Source organism: Panicum virgatum, chromosome 3N, assembly GCF_016808335.1.
Source record: "Panicum virgatum strain AP13 chromosome 3N, P.virgatum_v5, whole genome shotgun sequence".
NCBI classification, from domain to species: Eukaryota; Viridiplantae; Streptophyta; class Magnoliopsida; order Poales; family Poaceae; genus Panicum; species Panicum virgatum.
The window spans coordinates 5805507-5829041 of NC_053147.1; the positions used below are offsets into that span (position 1 = coordinate 5805507).

General features: G+C 45.2%; 2 protein-coding genes and 1 pseudogene across 8 annotated transcripts; 1 reads left to right on the plus strand and 2 right to left on the minus strand.

The window, feature by feature from the left end:
* Positions 1 to 979: 979 nt before the first annotated feature.
* Positions 980 to 5149, minus strand: LOC120667479 (annotated as a pseudogene).
* Positions 5150 to 8237: 3088 nt separating this feature from the next.
* On the plus strand, positions 8238 to 17994 carry LOC120663921 (DNA (cytosine-5)-methyltransferase CMT2-like). 7 transcript variants are annotated; one of them, XR_005670652.1, is made up of 21 exons: positions 8241 to 9861; positions 11124 to 11155; positions 11244 to 11337; positions 11614 to 11721; positions 11906 to 12025; positions 12118 to 12211; positions 12485 to 12681; positions 12761 to 12826; positions 12923 to 13159; positions 13464 to 13522; positions 13598 to 13664; positions 14748 to 15077; positions 15158 to 15226; positions 15503 to 15589; positions 15832 to 15919; positions 16412 to 16530; positions 16606 to 16710; positions 16796 to 16826; positions 16908 to 16977; positions 17086 to 17189; positions 17381 to 17994. XR_005670652.1 is itself a non-coding variant. In XM_039942867.1 (21 exons), exons 1-21 carry the CDS (start codon positions 8269 to 8271, stop codon positions 17562 to 17564), a joined length of 3885 nt encoding a protein of 1294 aa, XP_039798801.1. In that variant the 5' UTR covers positions 8243 to 8268; the 3' UTR covers positions 17565 to 17994. The 7 variants fall into 7 exon arrangements, 4 of the variants coding, with proteins under 4 accessions (XP_039798805.1, XP_039798804.1, XP_039798801.1 ...); XM_039942867.1 differs by having other exon boundaries at positions 8243 to 9861; positions 16796 to 16839; positions 16890 to 16977; XM_039942869.1 differs by having other exon boundaries at positions 8245 to 9861; positions 16796 to 16839.
* Positions 17995 to 19240: 1246 nt separating this feature from the next.
* Positions 19241 to 20885, minus strand: LOC120667480 (L-type lectin-domain containing receptor kinase SIT2-like). The gene is made up of 2 exons (XM_039947545.1): positions 20880 to 20885; positions 19241 to 20585 (listed from the first exon to the last, which is right to left on the minus strand). The coding sequence occupies exons 1-2, from the start codon at positions 20883 to 20885 to the stop codon at positions 19401 to 19403; spliced, it is 1191 nt and encodes a 396-aa protein (XP_039803479.1). The 3' UTR covers positions 19241 to 19400.
* Positions 20886 to 23535: the final 2650 nt, after the last annotated feature.

The window sequence follows — 23535 nt, forward strand, 5'->3', positions numbered from 1 at the left end:
TCAAGCCGCCGCCGCCGACGTGGTACATCATCTCTGGAGACAACAACGATGGTGCGCGGGCGCCGGCCGTCGCGGCTCTGCGTCAGAGGGCGCGGGGGCACCGGCCGCCGCCGCTCCGTGTCAGCGGGCGCATTGGCGCGGTCCCATCGTGGCTCCGGATGGGACGCCCTGCGCTTCGCGCATGCATCTACAGGGGCGCCGTCAGGCCCCTACGCCTAGCAGGCCCACTCGAGCCTCCGGTTCTTATCGCCGCGCCCAACTCTGCATTCTTCTTCTCCACCTCATGAGCGAACAGATCATGAAGATTGCTGGTGACGACCACCGCCGTGGTACATCATACCCGGCGACGGCAACGACGGCGCGCGGACGCTGACCGCCGTGGCTCCACATCAAGGGGCGCGTGGGCACCGACCGCCGTGGCTCCGCGTCAGAGTGCGGGCCTGTCGTGGCTCCAAGTGGGACGCCCTGCGCCTCGTGCCGCATCTGCAAGGGTGTCGCCAGGCCCGCGCCAAACAGGCCCACCTCGAGCCTCCGGTCATTCATCTCCGCGTCCAAACCTGCATTCTTCTTCTCCACCTTGTGAGCCAAACAAACCATGGAGGCAAGCGGCGCGGAGCCGGCAATGACGGTATCAAGCCACTGCCGACGTGGTATACATCATGGCCGGCGACGGCAACAACGTCGAGGGGATGAGAGTAATATAAATATTTCATCTATTTCCAAAGGGGCAGTATTATATTTTCCACTTTTGTTTAACGGTCTTCCAATAGCTGAGTCACGGAATGGCAGTGGGGGGATGGGAGTAAAATTTTAGTTGCAATAAAAAAATTACTAAATTTCGATGACATTGAAGGGATGAGTTAAATTTTTAATGGCATTTAGATACAATAACTGCAGTAGTACAAAAGATATACAATTAGGAGAAAATGTGTAAAATCATCCATGATTTGAACAATTAATGGTCTAGCAGCCGGGCAGCTGCTAGTGCTGCTTCGGAGAGAAGAGTGCCTTGAAGATACCCACAAGAACACCCAAGATGGAGAGCACCGCAGCGATCGTCTTGTAGTTCCTGTAAAAAAATGCGTGCACCTTGATCCACATCCATCTCTTGAGCTTGTAGTCCTCGATCTCCTCCAGGATGTGAATGTAGAGGGGGCCGCCACTGATGCGCTTTATGAGGCTCTTAAAGAAGTCCAGCGTCTCCTTGTTGGTGAGCTCTCCCTGCACGAGACGCTTCGATCGCAGCTTGTGCACGTCGTCCTCGCGATCCATGAGCATCGCGAGGACGTCGGTAGGAGCAGACGGCTTGGTTTTCAGTCTTGTTCCCAGAAGCTGCGCTCATGCCGAGCTCAAAGGCCGCCAGGTTGAGGAGCCAGCATGACCTTATTTCATCCAGCAACAATGAGCCAGGAAGATCTCGCCGCCGAAGAGCTTTTTCTTGAAGCCCATGTCCATGAACTTGGTCGTCCTGCTGGCCGTGAGCTTGATGCCGATATCTGCAAGCTCAATGACGCTAATAGTCTTGGACATTGGGCGGGACCCAACAGCTGGGGTTAGTGGCACAATATGATTTAGAGTTACATCAGATGGATGTAAAGATGATATTCCTTAATGGAGATCTAAATGAAAATGTTTACATGGCACAACCAAAAAATTTTGTCATGGAAGAAAAAGAACGCATGGGATGCCGCCTAAAGAAATCCATTTATGGATTAAAACAAGCCTCTAGGCAGTGATATTTAAAGTCTGATGAAACCATACGAAAATTTGAGTTTAAAGAGAACGATGAGGACAATTGTATTTATGCAAAGTTTAAAAAAAAGGACGTACTAGTGTCGTAGGCTCCCGCACTGTGCAGGGTCTGGGGGTTGTTATTAGCGGGAGGTCTTTTCCACACACCATGCAATGTGTAGAGGCCACCGCTCGAACCTGTGACCTCTCGGTTCACAGGTGGCAAGCACTACCACTTGCACCAGACTGCCCTTTTCCTTATTCTATACGTGGACCACATTCTACTTGCAAGTAGTGATGTCGGTCTACTACTACAGACAAAGAAATTTTTGTCCTCACATTTTGACATGAAAGATCTTGGTGAAGCTTTATTTATTTTGGGAATTGAAATTCACCGAGATAGAAGAAAAGAGGTATTAGGATTGTCAGAGAAGGCTTACTTGAAAAAAGTTCTAAAAAAATATAGTATGCATGCATGTAAGCCTTCACCTGCTCAATAGTCAAGGGCGAAAGATTTGGAAAATTTCAATGTCCCAGGAACCAATATGAGATCGATCAAATGAAAGCGGCTCCATATGCTTCGGCTGTCGGAAGCCTACAGTATGCTCAAGTGTGTACACGCCCTGACTTGGCATTTGTTACCAGGATACTTGGCAGATATCAAAGTAATCTAGGACAGACACATTGGATAATAGTAAAGAAAACTTTGCGCTATGTGCAAGGCACAAAAGACCTCATGTTAACGTATAGAAGATCTGATACTCTAGAGATAAAAGGGTACTTAGATGCAGACTTTACGGGAGACAGATGATTGGAAGTCCATGTCTAGTTATGTTTTTACTCTCGCATCTCGCAGGGGGGCTATATCGCGGAAAAGCTCCAAGAAAAGTCTCACTGCATCATCAATGATATGCAGAATTTGTTGCATGTTATGAGGCCTCGGGGGCAGGTTGAATGGTTAAAGAAATTCATACCTGGTTTAAGAGTGGCAGCCATCATTCAAAGACCACTCAGAATGTACCGCGACAATGAACCCGCAGTGTTCTATGCTCACAACAATAAGTCAAGTGGTGCTGCCAAACACATTGACATGAAGTTTTATATTGTGAAAGAGAAAATCCAGGATTATTCCATTAGTCTTGAGCATATAAGCACAATGAAAATGCTTGCGGATACGCTCACAAAAGGCTTACCACCCAACGTGTTCAGTGAACACGTAGCCGGCATGGGTTTAAGGGAAAGCCTGTGATTCCTGGACTATATAGGGCCCAAAAAGTTAAAGAGTGTATGGTAGCTGTTGAACCTATCGGCAACTGACCGTGACGATGAAGCATGCTCTATGTGCTAATCTGTGATGAAACGAGTAAAGTTAAAAGTGTTAAAGATGAAGTATAAAGTTGAAAGGTAAAGTGAGATCAAGGAGGAGAATGTTAATGTCGATCTCGGACTGGGCTTTTGCCCAATGGCAAAGCCCAGCTCAGACTCCTCCTCGCGCCCTGATCGGGGGGCGCCCAACCCTTCACTGGTTGGTGGCCCCTGTGGCACAGCGCTACAATAAATAGGGGTGGGGGCCGGCTCGGGGCGCTCGGTACGAGGTTCACCGCGCCGCCAAGCACCCCACCCACAAAAACCATAATCCGATCTAGTAGGGGGGCGCTGGAGTCACGGGAAGCTTCACCGCCGCCGCCATCAAGCCTAGTTCGACGGCGTAGCTGCCATCATCCACGACTACGCCGCCACGCCCTCGACGTCACTGCACCGCTCATCGCCGCCCTAGAGCGAATCTGCATCAACGAACCTGAGATGTCCGGCTCGAGCTCTTCCTCTGGCGGTGAAGGTCCTCTACACCCTCTCTGTGTCTCTACTTGTAATAGATCTAGGACTCTCTTGTTCTTAGATAAAGAAAAGAAGAAAGAAGTCTAACAGACCCAACAGCTGGGGGCACTCCGCTATTGTTGTAGAAGTAGTGGCCAATCAGAGAAAACCTTTGGTAGTTAAAAGGAACAATGCCCGTTTTGTTGAGTTGGAGGAGAGCAAGGAGATGTGGCGGCGTGCAGCTAGGCAAGACAAAGGAGTTTCCATCCTCTTCCTTGCGGGCAACTTGGAGCGTGCGCCCCATCTTTCCTTGGTGAGGTCCATGAGGGTCTGGATCACCACCCATGGGAGCTGATTCTCCAGCAGCATGATGTCATTGTCGATAGCACCTTGGTTGGCGTCGAAAAAGGACACCAACGACTGAGGCATATTGTTACGGTTGCATGTACTGTACACTTGAACATATAAGAAGCAGCCATCAACGAGGATCATGAGCTTGAACTCATCATCGCTCATACCTGCTACCACCGCATCGGTCACAGCACGTATGGAATGACAAGGACACAGGGCGGCCACTCTGTTTGCTGACCCATTCAACCAATATCACTTTGTGGTCCGCCACAAGTCATCAAAGGATTCACCAATCACCAGTACACAGTGCCAATGGCGCACCCATACTTCACATGTGCCAGGCATGGATAGACATAAAAGATACCTAGCATGTGCCAGACATGGATAGACAAATCACTTACGAATCATATTAAGAAATCATTCAAATTTAGCAGAGTTAATTATGGTGAAGAGAAAGTGGTTTTTTGAAATCACAAATCATTCAAGGAAGCATGCATGTGAATGTTTAATTGAATTGCAACCCAGGATTCAGATATGACTGAAGCATACTCAAATTCAGACACGGGAACAAATAGCAAACAAAGTGCTTCGATCTACAGCATGTTAGTAGAACGATGTGCACTCAGATCACAGTCACAAAAGTTCCCGGAAGCATACTCAAATTCAGACACGGGAACAAATAGCAAACAAAGTGCTTCGATCTACAGCATGTTAGTAGAACGATGTGCACTCAGATCACAGTCACAAAAGTTCCCGGATTGATGGATCGAGGAACGTGGAACGTGGTACGTGGTACGTTGTTTAAGAGTGATTCTAACACTATTGAAACGAAAATGTACCCTCATTCCCGGTACGGGATCGACGTTGCCGGTACGGGAACGTGGCCACCGTACTACGTTCCATGTGACGGTGGTCTGGATGTGGATTTAAAGTCCTTGTGTTTCTCTACGCACTTTAGCCAGTTAGTTCTTGACACAGTTCCTGCTGCAGGGTCGGTCGACTACATGCCGCCGCGCAGGAGGCTGGCATAGTTCGGGGGAAGCCCAAAGTCGTCGGCATCGAACTGCTCGATGTAGCCGCTGGCCTTGTACTCCACGACGAGCCCCGCCGCGCGCTCCTCGACCTGCCTAAGCTTCTCGCGCACGTTGTTGATCACCTCGTCGAGGAGCGGTAGCGCGTCGGGATCGGCGGGACGGTCGTCGACGGCGCCCTCCGCGACACGGTGGTAGTAGGCGACCATCGCCTCCGGCATCCGCTTGGGCGGGTGCGCCGCTGCCTAGGCCTCCGCATCCACCGCCCAGTCCAGCTCCTTCCCCCGCCGCCTCAGGCCCGCCGCCAAGCGCGCCGCGCTCCCACGCGTCCTCCCGCCCCGCCATGGCGCACTCCACCATGCCCAGGTGCTCCTGGATCAGTGCCTTCCGCCTCACCTTCCTGCGCTCCGCGAGGGGTGGTGGCGGCGGCGGCGGTTGGGCATCCTCCTCCCCGGCCAGTGCAGCTGCGACGCCCGATTCGGTTGGATTCTCCATCGTTGAGGCGGATCTTCGGCCGCGCGGCTCCTCTCCTCCCATGGTTATATAGGGAGGGTGCCGCCTCTGCTGCTGGTGCTGGGTGGTTAGACTATCCACACTGGGAACGGCACAGCTCCCTCCAGTACGTGATAGAGTAGAAATTGTCTGTAGCGGCATACTGAGGGAGCTCCCCATTTTGCTATTCTGAGCGGAGGTAGCGGCCCTCCGCTACCCCGCGGCGGTCCCACCTCGCCTCCTTTTGCGTCATCCCCCAACCACCATGAGCATCTCCTTCGTGCGCGCCCCTCCGCCGTGCCTCGCCGCCACCGCCGCCACGAGAGGTCTCCGTTGCCGTTGTCCTGCTACTCCGCCGCCGCAACGTAAGAGGACGGCTCGCGCCCTCGCTGAGCGCCGAGCGGGCCAACGCCGCCGCGTGCGAACACCATGCGTGAACGCCATGGATCCGCGCGAATCGAGACCCCGGCGGAGCTCCAGGCACAACCCGGCTCGCCCACGCCGTAGCTCCCGCGAACTCCCGTGCCCCGGTCACCACCGCCCCATGCGCCGGTCGCCCCGGCCCCGCGCCACTGCCGTCGGGCCACCTGCACCGTCGAGATCCGTCGCTGCGCTGCCCCGCGTTGGGCCAACGCCACCGCGGAGCTGCTGCCGGGGCGGAGTTGCCGCTGCTCGGGGCCGGAGCTCGATGCGCCGCTGGGGCCGCGGTCGAGCTCCGCGCGCGCCACTCTGCATCCGACACCGGGGAGAGAGGAGGCAGGAGGGACGGGCGGAGGACGGCACCGCCCCGAGCTCCACAGGCCGGAGGAGCAGAGGGCGGCCGGGGCACAGCGCCGCCCCGAGCTCCACAGGCCGGAGGAGCAGAGGGCGGCCGGGGCACGGCAGGGAGGCACGGAGGCGCGGCGAGGGGACACCTCCGCTCAGCCGGCGAGCTCCGCGGCCATGGCCCCGTGCGGGCAGCCGCCATGGCCGCCGGCCAGGTAGGGGGGAAGGAGGTGGAAGGACGAGGGCCCGCACCGCCGCCATGGCTCGTAGCTCGGCACCTCCATCCAAGCCTCGACGCGGGAGCTCGAGGCCGGCGTGCTCGAGGTGGCGGTGGAGCTCGAGGCCACCATGGGAGAGGGAGGCGCTCGAGGCTGCTCGCTCAGGCCACCTCTGCCGCCGTGAGGAGGCACCCGCCGCGTGTAGGAACGCCGCCGCGCGCAGGAATGCCGCCGCGGCAAGCACCCGCCTTGGGAGAGGGGTGGAGGCCGCGAGGAGGCGGGAGGAAGGCTCTGCGGGGAGGTGAGGCGGAGGAGAGGCTCGCCACCGCCCGACCACCCCGCCGCGCGCCGATCCGGCCGGCGGGGCAGAGCAATCGCCGGCGGAGGGAGGGGGCTGGGAGAGAGAGGCGCCGGGAGAGTAAAGAAAAGAAAAAAAACTGACGTGTGGGTCCTTTCTGCGGGTAGTTGGTAGAGAGTAGAGATATAGAGGATGAACGAGTGCAGCGAAACTGGATGTAAATAAGAGAATATTGATGATCAGGATGAAATATTCTGTTTAGAGCATAGATTTAAAGTACCACGAGTGCGGATAGTCTTAACTGAATTCCGGAACCTGCTGGCCCCACGAAACAGCTCTCGTAAACCGAGGCCCAGACTCCCATGGGGCCGGCTATTTTCTCCTCGAAAAGCCCAGACCGGCCCATTACGGCCCAATTCAACTGTTTTATTCAGCTCACGCCGCCGCAGCTTCACTCAATCACTCCCCTTCGGCTGAGCGCTCGTCCGCACTCGGATGAGGAACATGGACATTCTCGCTGTGAGCACAGGAGGAGCGGCGTCCGCACCAACCCTAACCGAGCTCAAGGATCTAAGACCTTGCGATTGGGATGTCCAATGTGCTGTGTGCCTTGTGATACCACCTGGGCATCTCGCAGGCTTCGCAAGCCTTCCTCGAAATTTGAAAAGTACGAGAAATGCCTGCATGCACCTACTTGTTGATGACTCTCTGTTGACGAAAAAAAATATTGTAAGAATCAATCGTCAGTTGATGGTTTCTCATCTCCATATATCTGAATAATATCAGCAAAAATGAGCTTAGTGCTATTGCGACTTGTGTATACGGACAGTTCTTTACATACTACGCGGTGGATCTCCCACAATTGGCAATCGTTGCACAAACAGGGGAAAGAATGGTGTCGTGGACTCGTCTCTATGCTGAAAATGGACGATGATGGAATGGTGAAGCATGGATAAGGGCCGTGTTTAGATGTTTTGTAAAAAAAATTTGCAATGGAATTTTGCTAATTTGAAGTATTAAATGAAGTCTATTTACAAAACTTTTTGTACAGATGGGTTGTAAATCGCGAGACGAATCTAATGATGCTAATTAATCCATGATTAATTAATAATTAGCGGATGATTACTGTAGCATCACTGTTGCAAATCATGAATTAAATAGGCTCATTAGATTCGTCTCGCGATTTACAGTCCATCCATCCATGCAAATAATTTTATAAATAAACTTAATTTAGTACTTTATATACGTGTCGAAATATTGGATGTCATGTTTTTTTTTACGGGTTCAGCCAACCGAACATGGAAACCTGCGGAGGACGACAGACCGCCGCCTCGCGAGCTAGCCGTGTCCCGTCCGCGTGCGTGAAAACAGCAGCAAAGACAAGTGCGGCCAGCGAGGAACGCAGTTGTGCCATTGACGGGTGGGCCTCGCATTTCGATGCCCCACCTGTCAGTGGGATCTTCGTCGGCGGGGAACGCCGACTGGCCGCATCGGTTGACTCCACCAACCTTCCTTCCTCGGGGGCCGTTCCACCCCTCCAGTCGATCTCACTTACCCCCCGTGCTCAATGGAGCCCCCGCCCCCCGACCCCGCTTCGCCGCCGGCGACCGGCCACCCCGCCGCAGCTGAGGGCTCCTCCCCCTCCCCGGGAGGCGGCGACGGCGGGGCGGCGGAGGGCGGGTTCAGCGCGGGGCTGGAGCCGCTCTGGTCGCTCCTCTTCGGCGACCCCGCGGAGCTGGAGCCCATGTGGTCGCCGCCCAGGGACTTCGGCGTCGGGGAGGGGTTCGCGGTCCCGGAGCCGGACGCCGACGATGGCGACGCCGAGGGGCCCTGGGACGGCGCGCCCTGGCGCTCCACCGGGATCGTCGCCGGCGAGGGCGCGGCCGCCAGCTTCCCGGAGTTCGAGCCCGCCGCGGAAGCTTCCACGGGAGGAGCCGCGCTCGAGGTGAGGCCGCTCGGTTATTCCGCCCCCGATTCTGCTTCGCCGGTGCCACCGTGCTCCCCAGCTCCGGTGCCTTTAGAGGTGCATGCGCCCGAGCTGATCCCCGGCTGGGAAGAGCCTGCGCCACCGCCTGCAGCGGCTTCTTCGGAAGCCAAACTAGAGGAGTGCACCCTAAACTCGGTGCCATCGCCGCCGGCCCCGCCGGCGCCAGATGATAATCCTGATTTGGGGGCAGAGGACGGTCCCAATGACGGGTCCTCCTCGCAGAGAATCACCTCGGGAGCCATGGTGATCTTTGGTCTGACTGCGGCGGAACGTCCTGAGGTCAATGCAGCTAGCTGCAGTATGCCAGATGTTGGTGGTAGAGATGGCACGTCTCTCCGGAGGTCCCCAAGGATTGTGGCAGCCAAGGCCAAAGCAAATGCCGCTTCTTTGGAATGGAAAGCAGGGCCGTCTAAAACTTCCAAGCTCCGCTTAGCGGATTCTGGGCGGAGCACCATCAGTGAAGGGAGCTCACTTGAGGAGACGACCACGGTTGCTCCAATAAAGCCAGTTGACTTGCTCGATGGGGTGAAGCAGCAAGGATCACGAGAGGTTGTTGCAGTGCAGAGCTCCTCTATCAATGTTGTGGTAGCTTTACCGGTGGTGAGCAAAAGGTCCTCGAAGAACAAAGCAGTGTCTGTGTCCTCTCCAAGGAAGGCTAGATCAGCCTCAAAGGTATTAGCGAATTCCAACAGGGTCTCAGCTGTTTTGCTAGCAATGAATTGTGGGCCTGTGAACAAAGCAGGTTCTCATATACCTTCTAGGAAGCGCAAGCTTGCTTCTGAGAAGTGCTTGCCCAGTTTGGAGAGAGTGGATGCTGTGTTACATAACTCTGGGTTAGTGAGTGCTAATAAAGTTGAGATGCCCCTAGAGCTCCAGGCAGCAGCATCTCAGCCTCCAAAGGCAAAAAGGGCCAGGGTATCCTCAGGGAAATGCTCATCAAACTTGAGGAGGGCAGAGAACAATAATACCTCAATCTGCAAACTGCCAATGGTCACAGTGACCTTAGATCCAGAGGATAAGCCTAAACTTATATTGGATAAGTATATTACTGATTCTGAAATGGTTGATAGCGAAGACGGTTCCTGTTTCTTTATGGGTGAGGCAGTGCCTGACGAGGAGGCTAGGCAGAGGTGGCCTAACCGCTATCAGAGCAATCATTGCCTTCTGAAGAAGGTAGGCATGTGTCTTCGCTGTTACTTCTCTCTGCATGGATGCATCATCGTACACTTATTTAAGGTATAAGAATGGATATGAGGTATAACAGATTGGTAGTGGAGAAATGGCTCTTCGAAATTCCATTTAACATTTCAGCATCTAGGGAGAGGAATTATTTATTAAAACAACATTCATCTTTTTGTCGCAGAAGTAAATATTTATGAGAAGCTCTAATTAGTAAAGACGTAATGCTGAGATAGTGTGCTTTTGTCAACAATATTCAAGTATTTATGAAAGATTGAAACGCATAAATGTCGATTATGCATTACATGTTAGAAATACATAGGTGGCACAAATGAAATGGGGAGGTACTAAAGAGATGTGTTAACACCCTAAAATATCTGCTTCTTTAATTTAATAACTATATCTGTATATCAATCTATCAGTTTGCTCCTGTACAACTTATAATTGCATTTCTGTAAACAGTCAAGATATTTTCTCTAACATAAATAAATTTGAATCAGATAGATAAATCAACTTCTACCACAAGAAAAGAAACTGATGACATAGTTGCAGGGTTGGAAGGTTTCTGCGCTAATGCTGATAGAGACTTAGAAATTACTGATATGCCTGGATAATGTTTCCATAAAATGAATAGTGATTTTAACATGACTATATGAGTATATGGCACAAATGAACGGAGTTTAAGATTTTTTTTTTGGCATTCCACATGAGCTTGAATAGATGATGAATGTCATGGAAGAATGATCGGGTTTTGATTTAAGTCCAACAGAAAAATCGAGAATTGCTAAAGAATCGTAAAAGTGCTAAGAAACAAATATTTCTCTTTTATGCACAATAATGTATTTTAGAGTCAATTTAAGTTATTTTTCATAAAATCTGTAAAATTTATGCAAAACAATACAATTTTAAAATCAAGGAATGGTTGGAAGTCAATTTGCATGCAACAGGAAAACAGATAACTATCAAAGAAATAGTATTGATAAACCGGAAGAAACTAATTTCTCCTTTTGCCATGATGCAATCTTCAATTAGTATTAATAAGGAGTCAGGTAGCGCATACACATATCCGTGCCACAAAAGGAGTCGGGTAGCACATACACATATGTGTGCCACATAAGGAGTGGACTGCAGGTCCTAATATGGAACTTTTATCTTATGGTTTGCAATACGACCTTAAATAGTTTGCACTATGCTGAACTTGTAAGAGTTGATATTATTCACGTAACCTATTTGGCTTGTGGCTTCTTTGTTTGAAGGATAAGTGGAGCAATACCCAAATGTTTTCCAAGTGAGCAAAAACTGAATTAACTTTTATGCTCATATGTACGTCTATTGAATAATTGAAGTTACTCATGATAAAATTTCTATATTTACAGTGCTGGCAAAGCTGTCTTGGATGTCAAATGTCACTATTTGCAAGCTAGTGTATGTGGATCTACTTTATGTATTGGGGATTGTGCATTCATTAAGGTAAGTTATAATTGAGGTCTAAATTGCTTCTTGGATACCTCTGTGGCCTGCATTATCTTTATTTCATGGCTTCTCAACTAATTAATGGTCTGCACAAGTACTCAGAAAACTAAATCATTGATGGATGTATATTGTGTATCATGTTCATGTGTATGTATGCTTGCTTGATTGTAACTGTAGCTTCCATGATTATAGTGTCTATTTGTACAAAATAATGTGTACCTTCATACCACATGCTTTGCTGTTGTACATCTTTAGTATGGTTAATTTTTACAGGGTCCAGAAGGAAAACCACATTATATTGGCAGGTTGTTAGAATTCTTCGAAACAAGTGCAGGTGAATATTACTTCAGTGTGCAGTGGTTTTTCAGAGCTGAAGACACGGTGAGTTTGATTGTCCTAGATTTTTGTCCGGGAAATTATGCATGCCTTAAGAAACATGAGATCTGTAAGGAGACCTGGATTAATGAAACGTAAATGGATGTTTCAGCTTGCACAAGTTAAAATATGATAATCCAGTTTATGTTAGGTTGCTTAATCATGCTTTTAACCTCTTATTCGATCTCAGGTCATGGAAGACCAAGCACAGTCTCATGACCCAAGGAGGCTCTTTTACTCAGACCTGAAGGACGACAATTTACTAGACTGCATTGTTTCTAAAGTGACCATTGTGCAAGTTTCTCCTAGTGTAGGACTCCATCTTATATTAATATATTTTTCTTGCATTGGTTTACTTATACTTGTTTGTATGAGAAGTATGATTTTCATTTTATGCTATAGGTAAATGAAAAGTCTCAATCAATTCCTTCGTTTCACTATTACTATGACATGAAGTATTCTCTGGACTATAGTACATTCTCTACCATGGAAATGGGTGAGTCTCCTTAAAACACAGTGATTTGTAAGTGGCTTAACCTGGATGCAAGAGATGTTAAATGCTTCACAATATTGATGAACCAATCAATCATCAGTTAGATTTGAAATCTACTCTCTGAATTTTGCAATTTATACTGAAGCATCTTTTGTTATAAATCTTTTTATCGTGCTGATCATACTTTATTTCTGATTTTCTGTAATTATTATAACTTTTGTTCTTTTATGTTTTTGGTACAGTTATGAGCATGTTAACCTAGTTCACAAAATGCAGGAGGTTCATATGACACATTACAGTCACATTACACTAGTAGCAGCAACAACAATGTGAAAAGGATCAATTCCACTGAAAGGCAGAAGTCTCCCACACCAGAGATGGAGCTCTCTCTGTTAGATCTGTACTGTGGTTGTGGGGGGATGTCAACTGGACTTTGTTTTGGGGCTCGTGGTGGTGGTGTGAATCTTATAGCGGTAAACACTAATATAGTAGATGTGCTATGGCTTAGTATAGTAATTATTGCTTTTTTAATTATTTCATTATCATTAATAGAGATGGGCTGTTGATGGAGATGAAGCTGCATGTGAAAGCTTCAGACTGAATCATCCAGAAACTCGGGTATTTAGCTTCATGCTTTATGTTGTTTCAATATAATTCTAAAATGCAAAAATCAGTTCTGGTTCATTTATGCAAACAAATATGCTTGTTGAGTAGGTCCGGAATGAAACCACCGACGATTTCCTTGAGTTGTTGAAGGAATGGAAAAAACTATGCAAAGCCTATGTGAAGCTTCACAGTAAATTAAAGTCCCATTCCAGCGATTTAGCACAATCCAGTAGTGAAACTCTAGAGTGTTCTACAATTCCTCCTGAAGAATTCGAAGTATGGAAGCTAGTTGATATTTGCTTCGGGGATCCAAATGGTGTCGGAAAGCGTGGCTTATACTTTAAGGTTTGTAATAATTAACTTGCTTTAGCGTTGTAGTTACAGAGTGGCAATTTAATTACTTGTCAGAATCATCACTTGCAAGTAAAAATTTGCCCTTCTACTCTTTAGTTCAACACTTTTTAAATATCTAAATAATTTCCTTGTTATTTCATCCAATAATAATTTTGGCTCTATTGCCTCAAGCCTGCTGAAGGCTGTTTGTTCTTTAGTGCACAAATTGCAGGTATATATCACTGATTTTTGTTATTGTTGTATTCATATAGATGATTTCTACTGAAATAATTCTGCTACCTTATCAAATGTGTAGGTCTGTTGGAAAGGTTATGGCCCTAATGATGACACATGGGAGCCAATTGAAGGCTTAAAGTAAGAATAAAAGGACTAAAACTTACCAATACTCCCTTCACTATGATGTGAACAATTTGTATTTTGTTATTACAGGAACTGCAAAGAGGCAATTAGGGATTTTGTTATTCAAGGGCATAAGGACAAAATATTACCTCTTCCTGTATGTGATACCCATGCTTGATTTCAAAATGAGGCCTTGTTTAGATTCCAAAACGCAAAATGCAAAATTTTTGTAAATCGTTTAAATGGTATACTACATGTAGTCAAAAAATAAATCGCATTACACAAATGGACTGTAAATCGCGAGACGAATCTAATGAGCCTAATTAGGACGTGATTAGACACTAAATTACTACAGTGATGCTACAGTAAACAATCTCTAATGATGGATTAATTAGGCTCATTAGATTCGTCTCATAGTTTACAGACGAGATCTGTAATTATTTTTGTGATTACTCTACATTTAATACTTCAAATATTGAAGATTCCCTTCCAAAAACGAAAAAATGCAAAATACAAAGTGAACTAAACACACCCTGAATCTCATGCTATGAACTGTATGCTAGTATGACTCCTCTACATCCTCTCCAAGCTGAAAATAAATAAAATAAAGAAAGAAGTAAAGAAAAGAAAAGGAAAAAAATAAGACATTCTATACTCTAGAAGTCAATGCAGGAGTGAACTAAGCAATTTTTTAATGATGCAGAATTGTGCTTTGTGTCCATGACCCATATTGTTCTGGCATGGTACTCTTAAATTACCTTAAATTATTGGGGATATCTTGTTTTTTCTATTTCATGTGGGATTTTTCGCTTTTGATGGCTGCTTTCATATGTTAATGATTTTAATAGTCATTTACCCAAAAATGGTAGTTAATTATATTGATAACACCTTGTGAATTTCATTGACCAAAAGTCATGACAAATAGTGTGTTTATTGGTGGCAAACTTATATTTGTGAACAATCAAAATTATATGGGAAACTGAAAGTCGCCTCCACAGATATTGAAATATATAAGAAACCAAATGTAATAACGAAGATGCAAGATGCTGGTAGCATGAATACTCACTAGATAAATAATTCCAAGCCAGCATTGCCTCCATTGCTGCTAGCAGCGAGCAAGTAATACTCATTAGATAAATATTCTTTCTTGTTAATACTGGTTATTTAATGTGACTGATGTGGTAATGTTGTGACTTGCTACAACACTCACAATTCCTTCTGAGGTCTTGTATGAATTCAGGGTGATGCGGATGTCGTATGTGGGGGACCACCATGCCAAGGCATCAGTGGCTACAACCGCAATAGAGAATTTGATGCACCATTCAACTGTGAGAGAAACAAGCAGATTATTGTCTTCATGGATGTAATCCAATTTTTGAAGCCCAAATACATTTATATGGAAAATGTCCTTGATATATTGAAGTTTGCTGATGCAACACTTGCAAGATATGCTTTAAGCCGGCTAGTTGCTATGCATTACCAAGCAAAACTCGGGATCATGGCTGCTGGGTGTTATGGCCTCCCACAATTCCGAATGCGTGTATTTTTGTTGGGCTGTCATCCTAAGGAGGCAAGTAATAGTTCCCTTATATTAGGAAGTTACTTTATTCTGTTTTATTTTCTCCTTATTTTTGTACTTCTATCCTGTAGAAATTGCCCCCATTTCCTCTTCCTACTCATGAAGCAATCGTGAAGAATGGTTGCCCATTGGCTTTCGAGGTAAATATGATTTGCTGAATTTGGTCAATTTATGGATAGGCTTAATTCTTCTCTGGTATTCATTCGGTTAGAAAGTTCAGTTCCCAATTAATGTAACATGCCAACCTATAATAGCACACCAATGTCTCTTTGGAGACATCCGATAATAGCACACCAATTAGTACAGTAAACTTCTTTGTGTGTGTTTTTCCCTTATACTGAGAATTAGGATGTGTGGTGAAATAATAATAATAATAATAATAATAATAATAATAATATTCTTTTCTCTTTTTGTAGCGCAATTTGGTTGGGTGGCCCGATGGCATGCCAATGCAACTAGAAAAACCAATTGTTCTTGAAGATGCTTTATCTGATCTTCCGGAAGTAAGTAACAATCTCAGAGATTCCATACCTACCTGGCCATATTGTACCTTGTCCGCAGTTGAACTAGCACTTCCCTAGACCATGTCACAAAACTAAAAGTTAATATGACCTAGGCTACACCAGTCCAATATGCAACAGTAGTTAACTTATGAGGGTTCATTTGCTGACTTTAGGAGGTATATGCAATTTCCCTTAATTTAAGAGCCATCTAATTCAGAAGCTGCTGTGAACATCTTTGGTAGGTGGCGAATGGAGAAAAACGTGAAGAAATGCTATATGTAAAGGGACCTCAGACGGAATTCCAAAGATACATTCGGTCATTTAATTCTGGTGTGTTGATCGCTTACATTTGTATAGAAGAAACTTGAATGTTCTTTTCATGTCATGTTGAGTTGTAGGTTCCGATGGCTAGAAATATCTGTTTGTTCACTATAGTAATATTGAGACGACTGATTCCGTTCTTTAGAGATGATAATTAACTTGTATGCTTTTGTAATGCTCTTTTGCATACAACTAAAGTTATCTGAAAGACAATTTAATTGGTATAAATCGTTGGAAATTATTTGATAAAATATGTATAAAGATAGCTAAAAATGAGACTAGAAACAACATGTATCAGATATGCTCCCTTGGTTTCTAGCTGCATGCCACTACCACGGAAATCAATGTTAGAGTCAGCTTGGGTATTTTGCGGGCTAAAAGCTCTTTTTCTTTCTTTTTTTTTCTGATCACTGCTATTTCTGATTCTCATAACCATGTTTGTTGGTTCATGATAGCTACGGTGCAAAACTCTCACATGAAATTGTCTTCCTCCCTGTCCAGAAGTGCTTGGATCCAGAGATAATGTCACAAAAGTTTCCAGGTCAAAATTGTATGACCATCGACCAAAAGCACTAGATGATGATAACTACCTAAGAGTATTGCAGATTCCCAAGAAAAAGGTTGTCTGAGATGCTTGTATTTACGTGAAACTCTAGGTTAAAGAAACCTCCACAATCTCATCAGTTCTGTTTCAGGGAGCTAATTTTAGAGACCTTCCGGGAGTCATAGTAGGTCCAGACAACGTAGCTAGATTAGATCCAACTAAGGAGAGAATACTTTTGCCTTCTGGTAATCCTCTGGTAAGATGCTCGAGACAAACACCTCTGAGATACACTATACTTCTCTTTACATGTGAATTTTGACAAATTTCCCAATTTACATCAGGTGATTGATTGTGTGCTAACCTATGAGCATGGTAAATCATTAAGGTTGGTTTCAATTTTCATAGTATTTGTATGTTTTCGCATTCATGGTTCAGTGGTTCCTTTCGGTACAGACCATATGGTCGACTATGGTGGGATGAGGTAGTTGGAACCGTGCTGACATCTCCAAATGCTCGCGTGCAGGTTAGCTGTAACTCTTGATTTCACACCCCCCCCCCCCCCCCTCTTTCCCTCTTTTATTTTGCTTCTGATTTCATTTTAATATATATTACCCTTGCATACTACTCTCAGGCCTTAATACATCCTGCACAAGACAGACTGCTAACCATCCGTGAAAGCGCTCGTTTGCAAGGTTTTCCTGACAGCTTCAGGTTTCTTGGAACAGTCAAAGACAGGTATCTGTTTTTAAAATTTTAACATGAGGATCACATCTATAAGGCAAACTGGATCCAAAATTATTTCTGCATTTCCAATTCCTCTAGAATTGGCATATATGAAGTTCTGTTCAATGCTTTAATTTAGAACTAGTGCAATGAAAGTTGCCCAGTTTGTAGATTAAGTTCTCATGTAATGAGCCTGGTTGCAGGTATCGCCAGATTGGAAATGCAGTAGCAGTACCTGTCGGCCGTGCACTTGGGTATGCCCTGGCCATGGCTATTCTGAAGAAGACTGGAGATGATCCTCTGATGGTGTTGCCACCCAAGTTTGCATTCTCTCATGAAGTGCGAGGTCTTTCGAGTCTGAACGATCTTCAGAGTGGCAACATCTAATTTTTTTTTACTTGGCCCCACTCGTTAGTTTGACTGAAGACTTCATCACCTCAGTGATGCTCCCGTTGGAAAGCTGCTCGCACAGGGCAGCACTCATGCTCGTGAATATCAATAGGGCATATACTCATTTATCTGCGGGAGTCCGATGGAAGGAAATCTGGGTTCCCTAATCTGATAGTTTCTCCTGTCTGTTGTTCACATAGTCTCATTCATTTGATTCTCTGTTGTAAGTTGCATCATTCATTGTACCAACTTATCAGAATACAGGTTCCCCTTCAGAGTCTTCTTGTTCAAGAGAATGTACATACTGTGTAAAGCTAGGTATATCAGGGGAACAAAATGTTGTACTTCGTTGTATTTGGCAGTGAGTGAACATGAGTATAGGAACTAGAATGAAATAAATTTGTTCAATTGATTTGGAGTCGCAGAATTGTGTTGTCAGTCTGATCTTTCAAAAAGAGAAGGATTAAATAAACAATTTATGGAATTTCTAGAAAAAGTGTCCTGCGTGTTGTAGCTCTATTTGCACCGAGAGATCTCAACGTGCTTCTGGTTCCGTTTGGTGAAGACGCGTGCTCGAAACGTCCATCAGTCCATGGATGCTATGTCAGGAAAGGGAAGGTTTTCTTCTATGCTTTTTATATCCGAGTAACGCAACTGCGCAAACTCACATACGAGCAGAGCTAGAAACGGTCCAAAACCCCAGGCTACGTTTGCCACTGATCCGTGTTCTTCGAAGCCTCTGGAATGAAAGCCTCATGCTGTCCTTGTTGCCAAGGTGGTGGTGACGGATAACCTTTTATGACGTGTACTTGTATCCCTATCCGAGATGCATTTCGATGAGAGACATGCAATGTTTTCTCAGATGATGCTGCATTGCATCTATTGGGCCTAAACACGGAGATAGCGCACACTAGAGGTTACGCCTAGATCTTGAGGTAGACGAAGTTATTATAGGTGTATACATGTCGCTTACAAAAAAAAAACGCATCAATAAGACAGATGCATCGAACCCAGGGTTTGATCCCTTTGGGTAGGACATGCAACCACCTCTGTTAACCATCCAAACCATTGTTGGGTTCTTAATTGGGATGGATATTTGAGTATTGATGCTTGCAATGTATCCAGGTTAAGTTGTAAAGTTGCATGGCAAACAAGTGCAACATTTATCCTACTTAAATTGTTCAGGTGTGTCCTCTCAACAAGCATAAGCATGTTCCATACTTTCCGGTCCATAGATGTAAAGGAAGACATGAAACAGATAAATACAATGACATAACAAGACATCAATTATTTTTCAACGTACAAATATATTTATTAGTGTATATGCTTAGCCAGAATATTGCTCATCAAGTTTACCATTGTTTAGGCACATCTACTTAGACAAGTGTGGCATGCCTTGCCACAAGCCCACAACTACTTCTGTAACGAAGAAAACAGCTGTCACAACTATGGTAAACTTGAGCAAGAAACAAGTGTCTATCTATGACGCGTGGGATATGATGGTAAAAAAGTGTGGCATGCCATATAGATGTGGCAATGAGCCAATGAACACCTTTCTAAAAAGGGAAAATAAAATGAACCATGACTAGTATGGCATGCAAATTTGATTAATCTGGGCAGCACACAAATAAAATAAGTTTAATATGGAGTATCGAACTACGAAACACTGGACATTCACACAACTTGTATCCGATCCTCACAATTATATCTGACAAGTTTTGACAGAACCCATGCAAATATACACTCCTGTATATGCTCCAAATACAGTTGCAGCCTGGCATATATATTTAAAATACAATAGCTGCATCTATATTTAATCATAGTTGTTTTGCATTATCGACCATAAAAAAAACTATGATCAGTGGTCGCGGTTGCCACAGAGGGATACGAGGCAACAAACTGAACATACACTTCATCATTAGCCGCATCCGCACTGAACAAACTAAGTGGAAAATCAGGAAGTGTCGCGACAGTTTCCAGGTATTGCATCACCAAGCGCATGCCAGGCCTCACCTTGGGTGATGGGTGTGAGCACAGAAGTCCAAGCTTTAGAATCATCTCTACCTCCTGTTCTACACAATCTTCCAGTGTAGGGTCTCTGGAGTCCATGATTGAGCCATCTTGCCATGCTTTGGTCACATGGTCAGCTAGCACCTGAGGCTCTCCAGAAGCATTTACCTCAACCGGCCGCCTTCCACATGTAACCTCCATCAAGAACACCCCAAACGCAAAAACATCAGTCGCTTTGGTTGCTTTGCCAAATCTAGCCAGCTCAGGAGCAATGTAGCCAAATGTCCCTGCTACGCGTGTGGTGTGAGCATCCACTCCGTGGTCATGTAATCTTGCAAGGCCAAAATCACCCAGCCTTGCATTCATTTCATCGTCAAGGAGGACATTGCTTGACTTAATGTCTCGATGGATGACCACATGTTCCCATTCCTCATGGAGGTACAAGAGTCCGGATGCCACACTTTTGATGATGCAAAATCTCTGAAACCAACCTAGTGCAAGTTTACCTTGACCGCCATACAGATACTTATCAAGGCTGCCATTGGGCATATAATCATACACCAAGAGCAGCTCATGCTTGTGCCTGCAATAGCCAAGTAAACGAACAACATTCCGGTGGCGAACATGACCTAATATGTTAACCTCGGATATAAACTCCTTGGTCCCTTGCTTAGACTCAGGGGAGATCCGCTTGATCGCGACATTCTTCTTAGAGGCAGGGAGGAATCCTTTGTAGACCCGTCCAAAACCTCCCTTACCAAGGAGCATTTTGTCATTGAACCCACCAGTAGCATTGACTAGATCTTTGTATGTGAAACAAGGTGGCCCGCTGTTGATCTCCCAATCTGATTGTCTCCCAGCAGCCTTGGAATGCCTTCTCTTATAGCCATAACCAAGGCTGGCAAAAATAACAAGCAAGATCAAGGAGGTTAAAGTAACTACAGGTAGGGAGCATATGCAAGGGTGGGCGAGCTCGCTGTGATCCGTGATTAGGATGTGGAAGTGGAACTATGTCCTGAGAAATATCAACTTCTAACCCTGGCCCTGCTGGTGCAGAGTAGTTTCTTCTTTCCCACCCTTCTATAAACGCAGAGTAGTTGAGCTGTGGAGGTTCCCCATTTGTTTTGAAGCTCCAGCCAAGAATGAAATGCCTGGTTGCCAATGTGCTTGTTGACGCCGAAAACCCAGCAAATACTGCGCTTGGGAAGAAAGATGACAGATTCAAAGGGCTCGACAGTAGTGGAAACTTGGGTTTAGGTGACCAGGGATACCCTAAGGTGACATTTAGTTGCTGAGCCTTGCCATCATACTCCACCCATAACTGAAACTCTTGTTCACTAATTAGTCTCAAGGAATTGAACCCACCATCGGAGGTGTAGAAGCCAGCAGTATGGGAGTTAACTGAAATCAAACTGTTCATATTGATCGCGACATGGTTATCATCTACGTCGTTGAACCTAGGATTCATAATGGTGCCAAGCTCAATAGCAAGTATATTCCTGGAAGCGTTGCTCCTATTTGACATATCGAAAAGGCCTAGGTACGGACCTGATAGTAAGGAGTCGTTCAAGAACTTATCCGTGGAAGAAATCACAAAAGCAACCCCATCACTTCCCTGATTCCATTGAGCAGCGGGATGCCTACCATCAGAAGATGTCATCTCGAACACGAACGATGTCGTAAAGGAGTGCATGCTAGGATCGCTGCGGGTCTTTCTGAAGCTTATAGGGTATCTGTGGAAAGCATGGCCGATTCCAACTATGTTAAGACCACTTGTTAGTCCCAAGCGACCACGCTCATCAATAGAAGCTTCACCCTCAAAGCTAAGATCAGCGTTTGCGAATCCATTGTATACAAATTCCACAGCACCATAGGCAGGAAAAAAAGAAAAAGAGAAGAAAACACTGGAGGAAGAAAGGGATCATAGCTTACTACTCGGGTTCCAAAGGACAGGAGGTATATGACTAAGTAATGTATCTCTGGCTCAACTGTACTACTACCGAGTTCAGGTTTTGTGCTTCCTGGAGAGGCCAGCTGTTAGCACTTAGCACAAGTCCTTCGGAAACTCTAATCGTCAAACATGAACTCAATGCTGAAAGAGACGGAAATGGTGTTTTTCCATTTTGTTTGGTGCAGTCCAGTTGGTGCAAGGACCTTGAACGACGACTTGGGGTCAACTTCATCATCTAGGCTCTTTTCTTGATTTTTTTTTTCAAAATAAGCATAACACATAACTAAAAATCCGGAAACTTGTCCTATACTTATGCTATTTTCTGTTAAGTCATACTCTCCTCCAATTGAATGAACGTACATGTCGTTTAACTTTGGACTGCATTTATTTATTTTATTCTATTCTGAAATCTGCACATTCCCTATTAACAAGAGGTTGATTGCATGGACTTTTAACTAGTGATTTGAGGAATTTTCAGATTAAGAATCCTAATTTCTAGAAGCTGGTAACAAGGGAACGGAAATACTCCCGGATGAGAGCAGCTCTCTGCCCAACCCCACTTTCCCCCTTGCCAGCGGTCAGGCTTACGTTAGGTTTTCCTAGGTCCACGAAAGGGATATTGCTCTGGTAAAGCTGGTTTTGTTAAAATATGAGCAAAGCGAAATGAGACAAGTGTTGTTGCAAAGAGCCAGACTTTTTCATTGATCCTTTGTGTGTGTATATACATGAGCCCCATCAATAGGGGGAATAAAGAAAGCCATAAACCACCCTTAATAGGGGTAGTAAACACCTATTAAGGAGGGTGTAAAAGAGAGAGTAAATAGAGGATGAGAGCATCCTAAATATTTTGTAACACTCCCCCTTGATCGAATCCTTCTTTTAGATCAATATTTATCTTGGATCCTCCAAAAACCCCGTAGGGAAAAAAAAGGAAGAAATATGTGTAGATATGCCATTAAAAACTGCTCAGAACCCAGTGGGAAAGTAAGGAGAAAAATGATATGGCATATGTTGATGATTTTCTCATTGTAAACTTATACGGGGAAAAACCCATAACCAAGTTTAGAGAACGATAAATATGATATGAGGATCATTACTGTAATTATATGTCTTTAATACCTTCTCAAAAACCCATGTGGGGGAAAACAGAAGATATGACATGTATTATGTCTGAGATACCTCAATATAAAAACCCGAGTGGGAAAAAATCAGAGATATGACATATAAACTTGTATTGATATTGCCTCATTAAAAACCTTCTATGAGAAACATGTGTGAGGAAAAACTCATAGAGGAAAAGAGTGCAATATTATGTTTTGAACAGATTATAGTTTCAAGAGGAGTCTCCCCCTGAATCTTGCAACTCTCAAAGTCATCGCATACCAATCTCAACAACATATTGTGAAATGTGGAAATTAGTTGGAACTTTGTGAACAAATCTCATGAAATTATCACTTGATTCAGCTTGCAAGGTGTTTATCTCCTCACTTTTGTGGGAATAAACATTTCTAGAAGGCAATATAGTGATATTGCTCTTATGTAACCTGTTGACATCCAAGCAACACAAGTTGCATTATCTTAAATGTAATGGCTAGTGATTCGATGGAATCAAATGTGACCATTCGATGAAGTTATACATGTTCATGTAATACTTAAGAATGAGGAGTGGAAGTAGCCATTAGAGTCAAGTTTGATGACTCCTATGAGAACTTTACCACTATAACATCAGTATGTGATATGGCATTATAGGGGATTAAATAGCCATTTTCTTGATACTTCACATGATCATATCTTAATTTATATAATAATAAATCAAGATCGTTTGTGCCATATAGATATCTATGGATATCCACTTTGACTCCCACCTTTCGGTGTTATAGGAGTTGCACTGTTTTTAAGCTATAACAAGTATCTACAATATCAGGCCTGTTGCGATATGCAAGATACATGAACGCTTTGATGGCACTAAGGTTGTTATCCCAAGGGTCAGAATGGATGTTGATCCAT

What these genes read in the sequence shown, in the direction of transcription:
- LOC120663921 (XM_039942867.1), top strand. Translation starts at nt 8,269, where the DNA reads ATGGAGCCCCCGCCCCCCGACCCCGCTTCGCCGCCGGCGACCGGCCAC. An exon ending in AATACCCAAATGTTTTCCAA is followed by an intron (nt 11,156 to 11,243) that starts GTGAGCAAAAAC and finishes CTATATTTACAG; the next exon opens with TGCTGGCAAAGCTGTCTTGG. An exon ending in ATTCTCTACCATGGAAATGG is followed by an intron (nt 12,212 to 12,484) that starts GTGAGTCTCCTT and finishes CACAAAATGCAG; the next exon opens with GAGGTTCATATGACACATTA.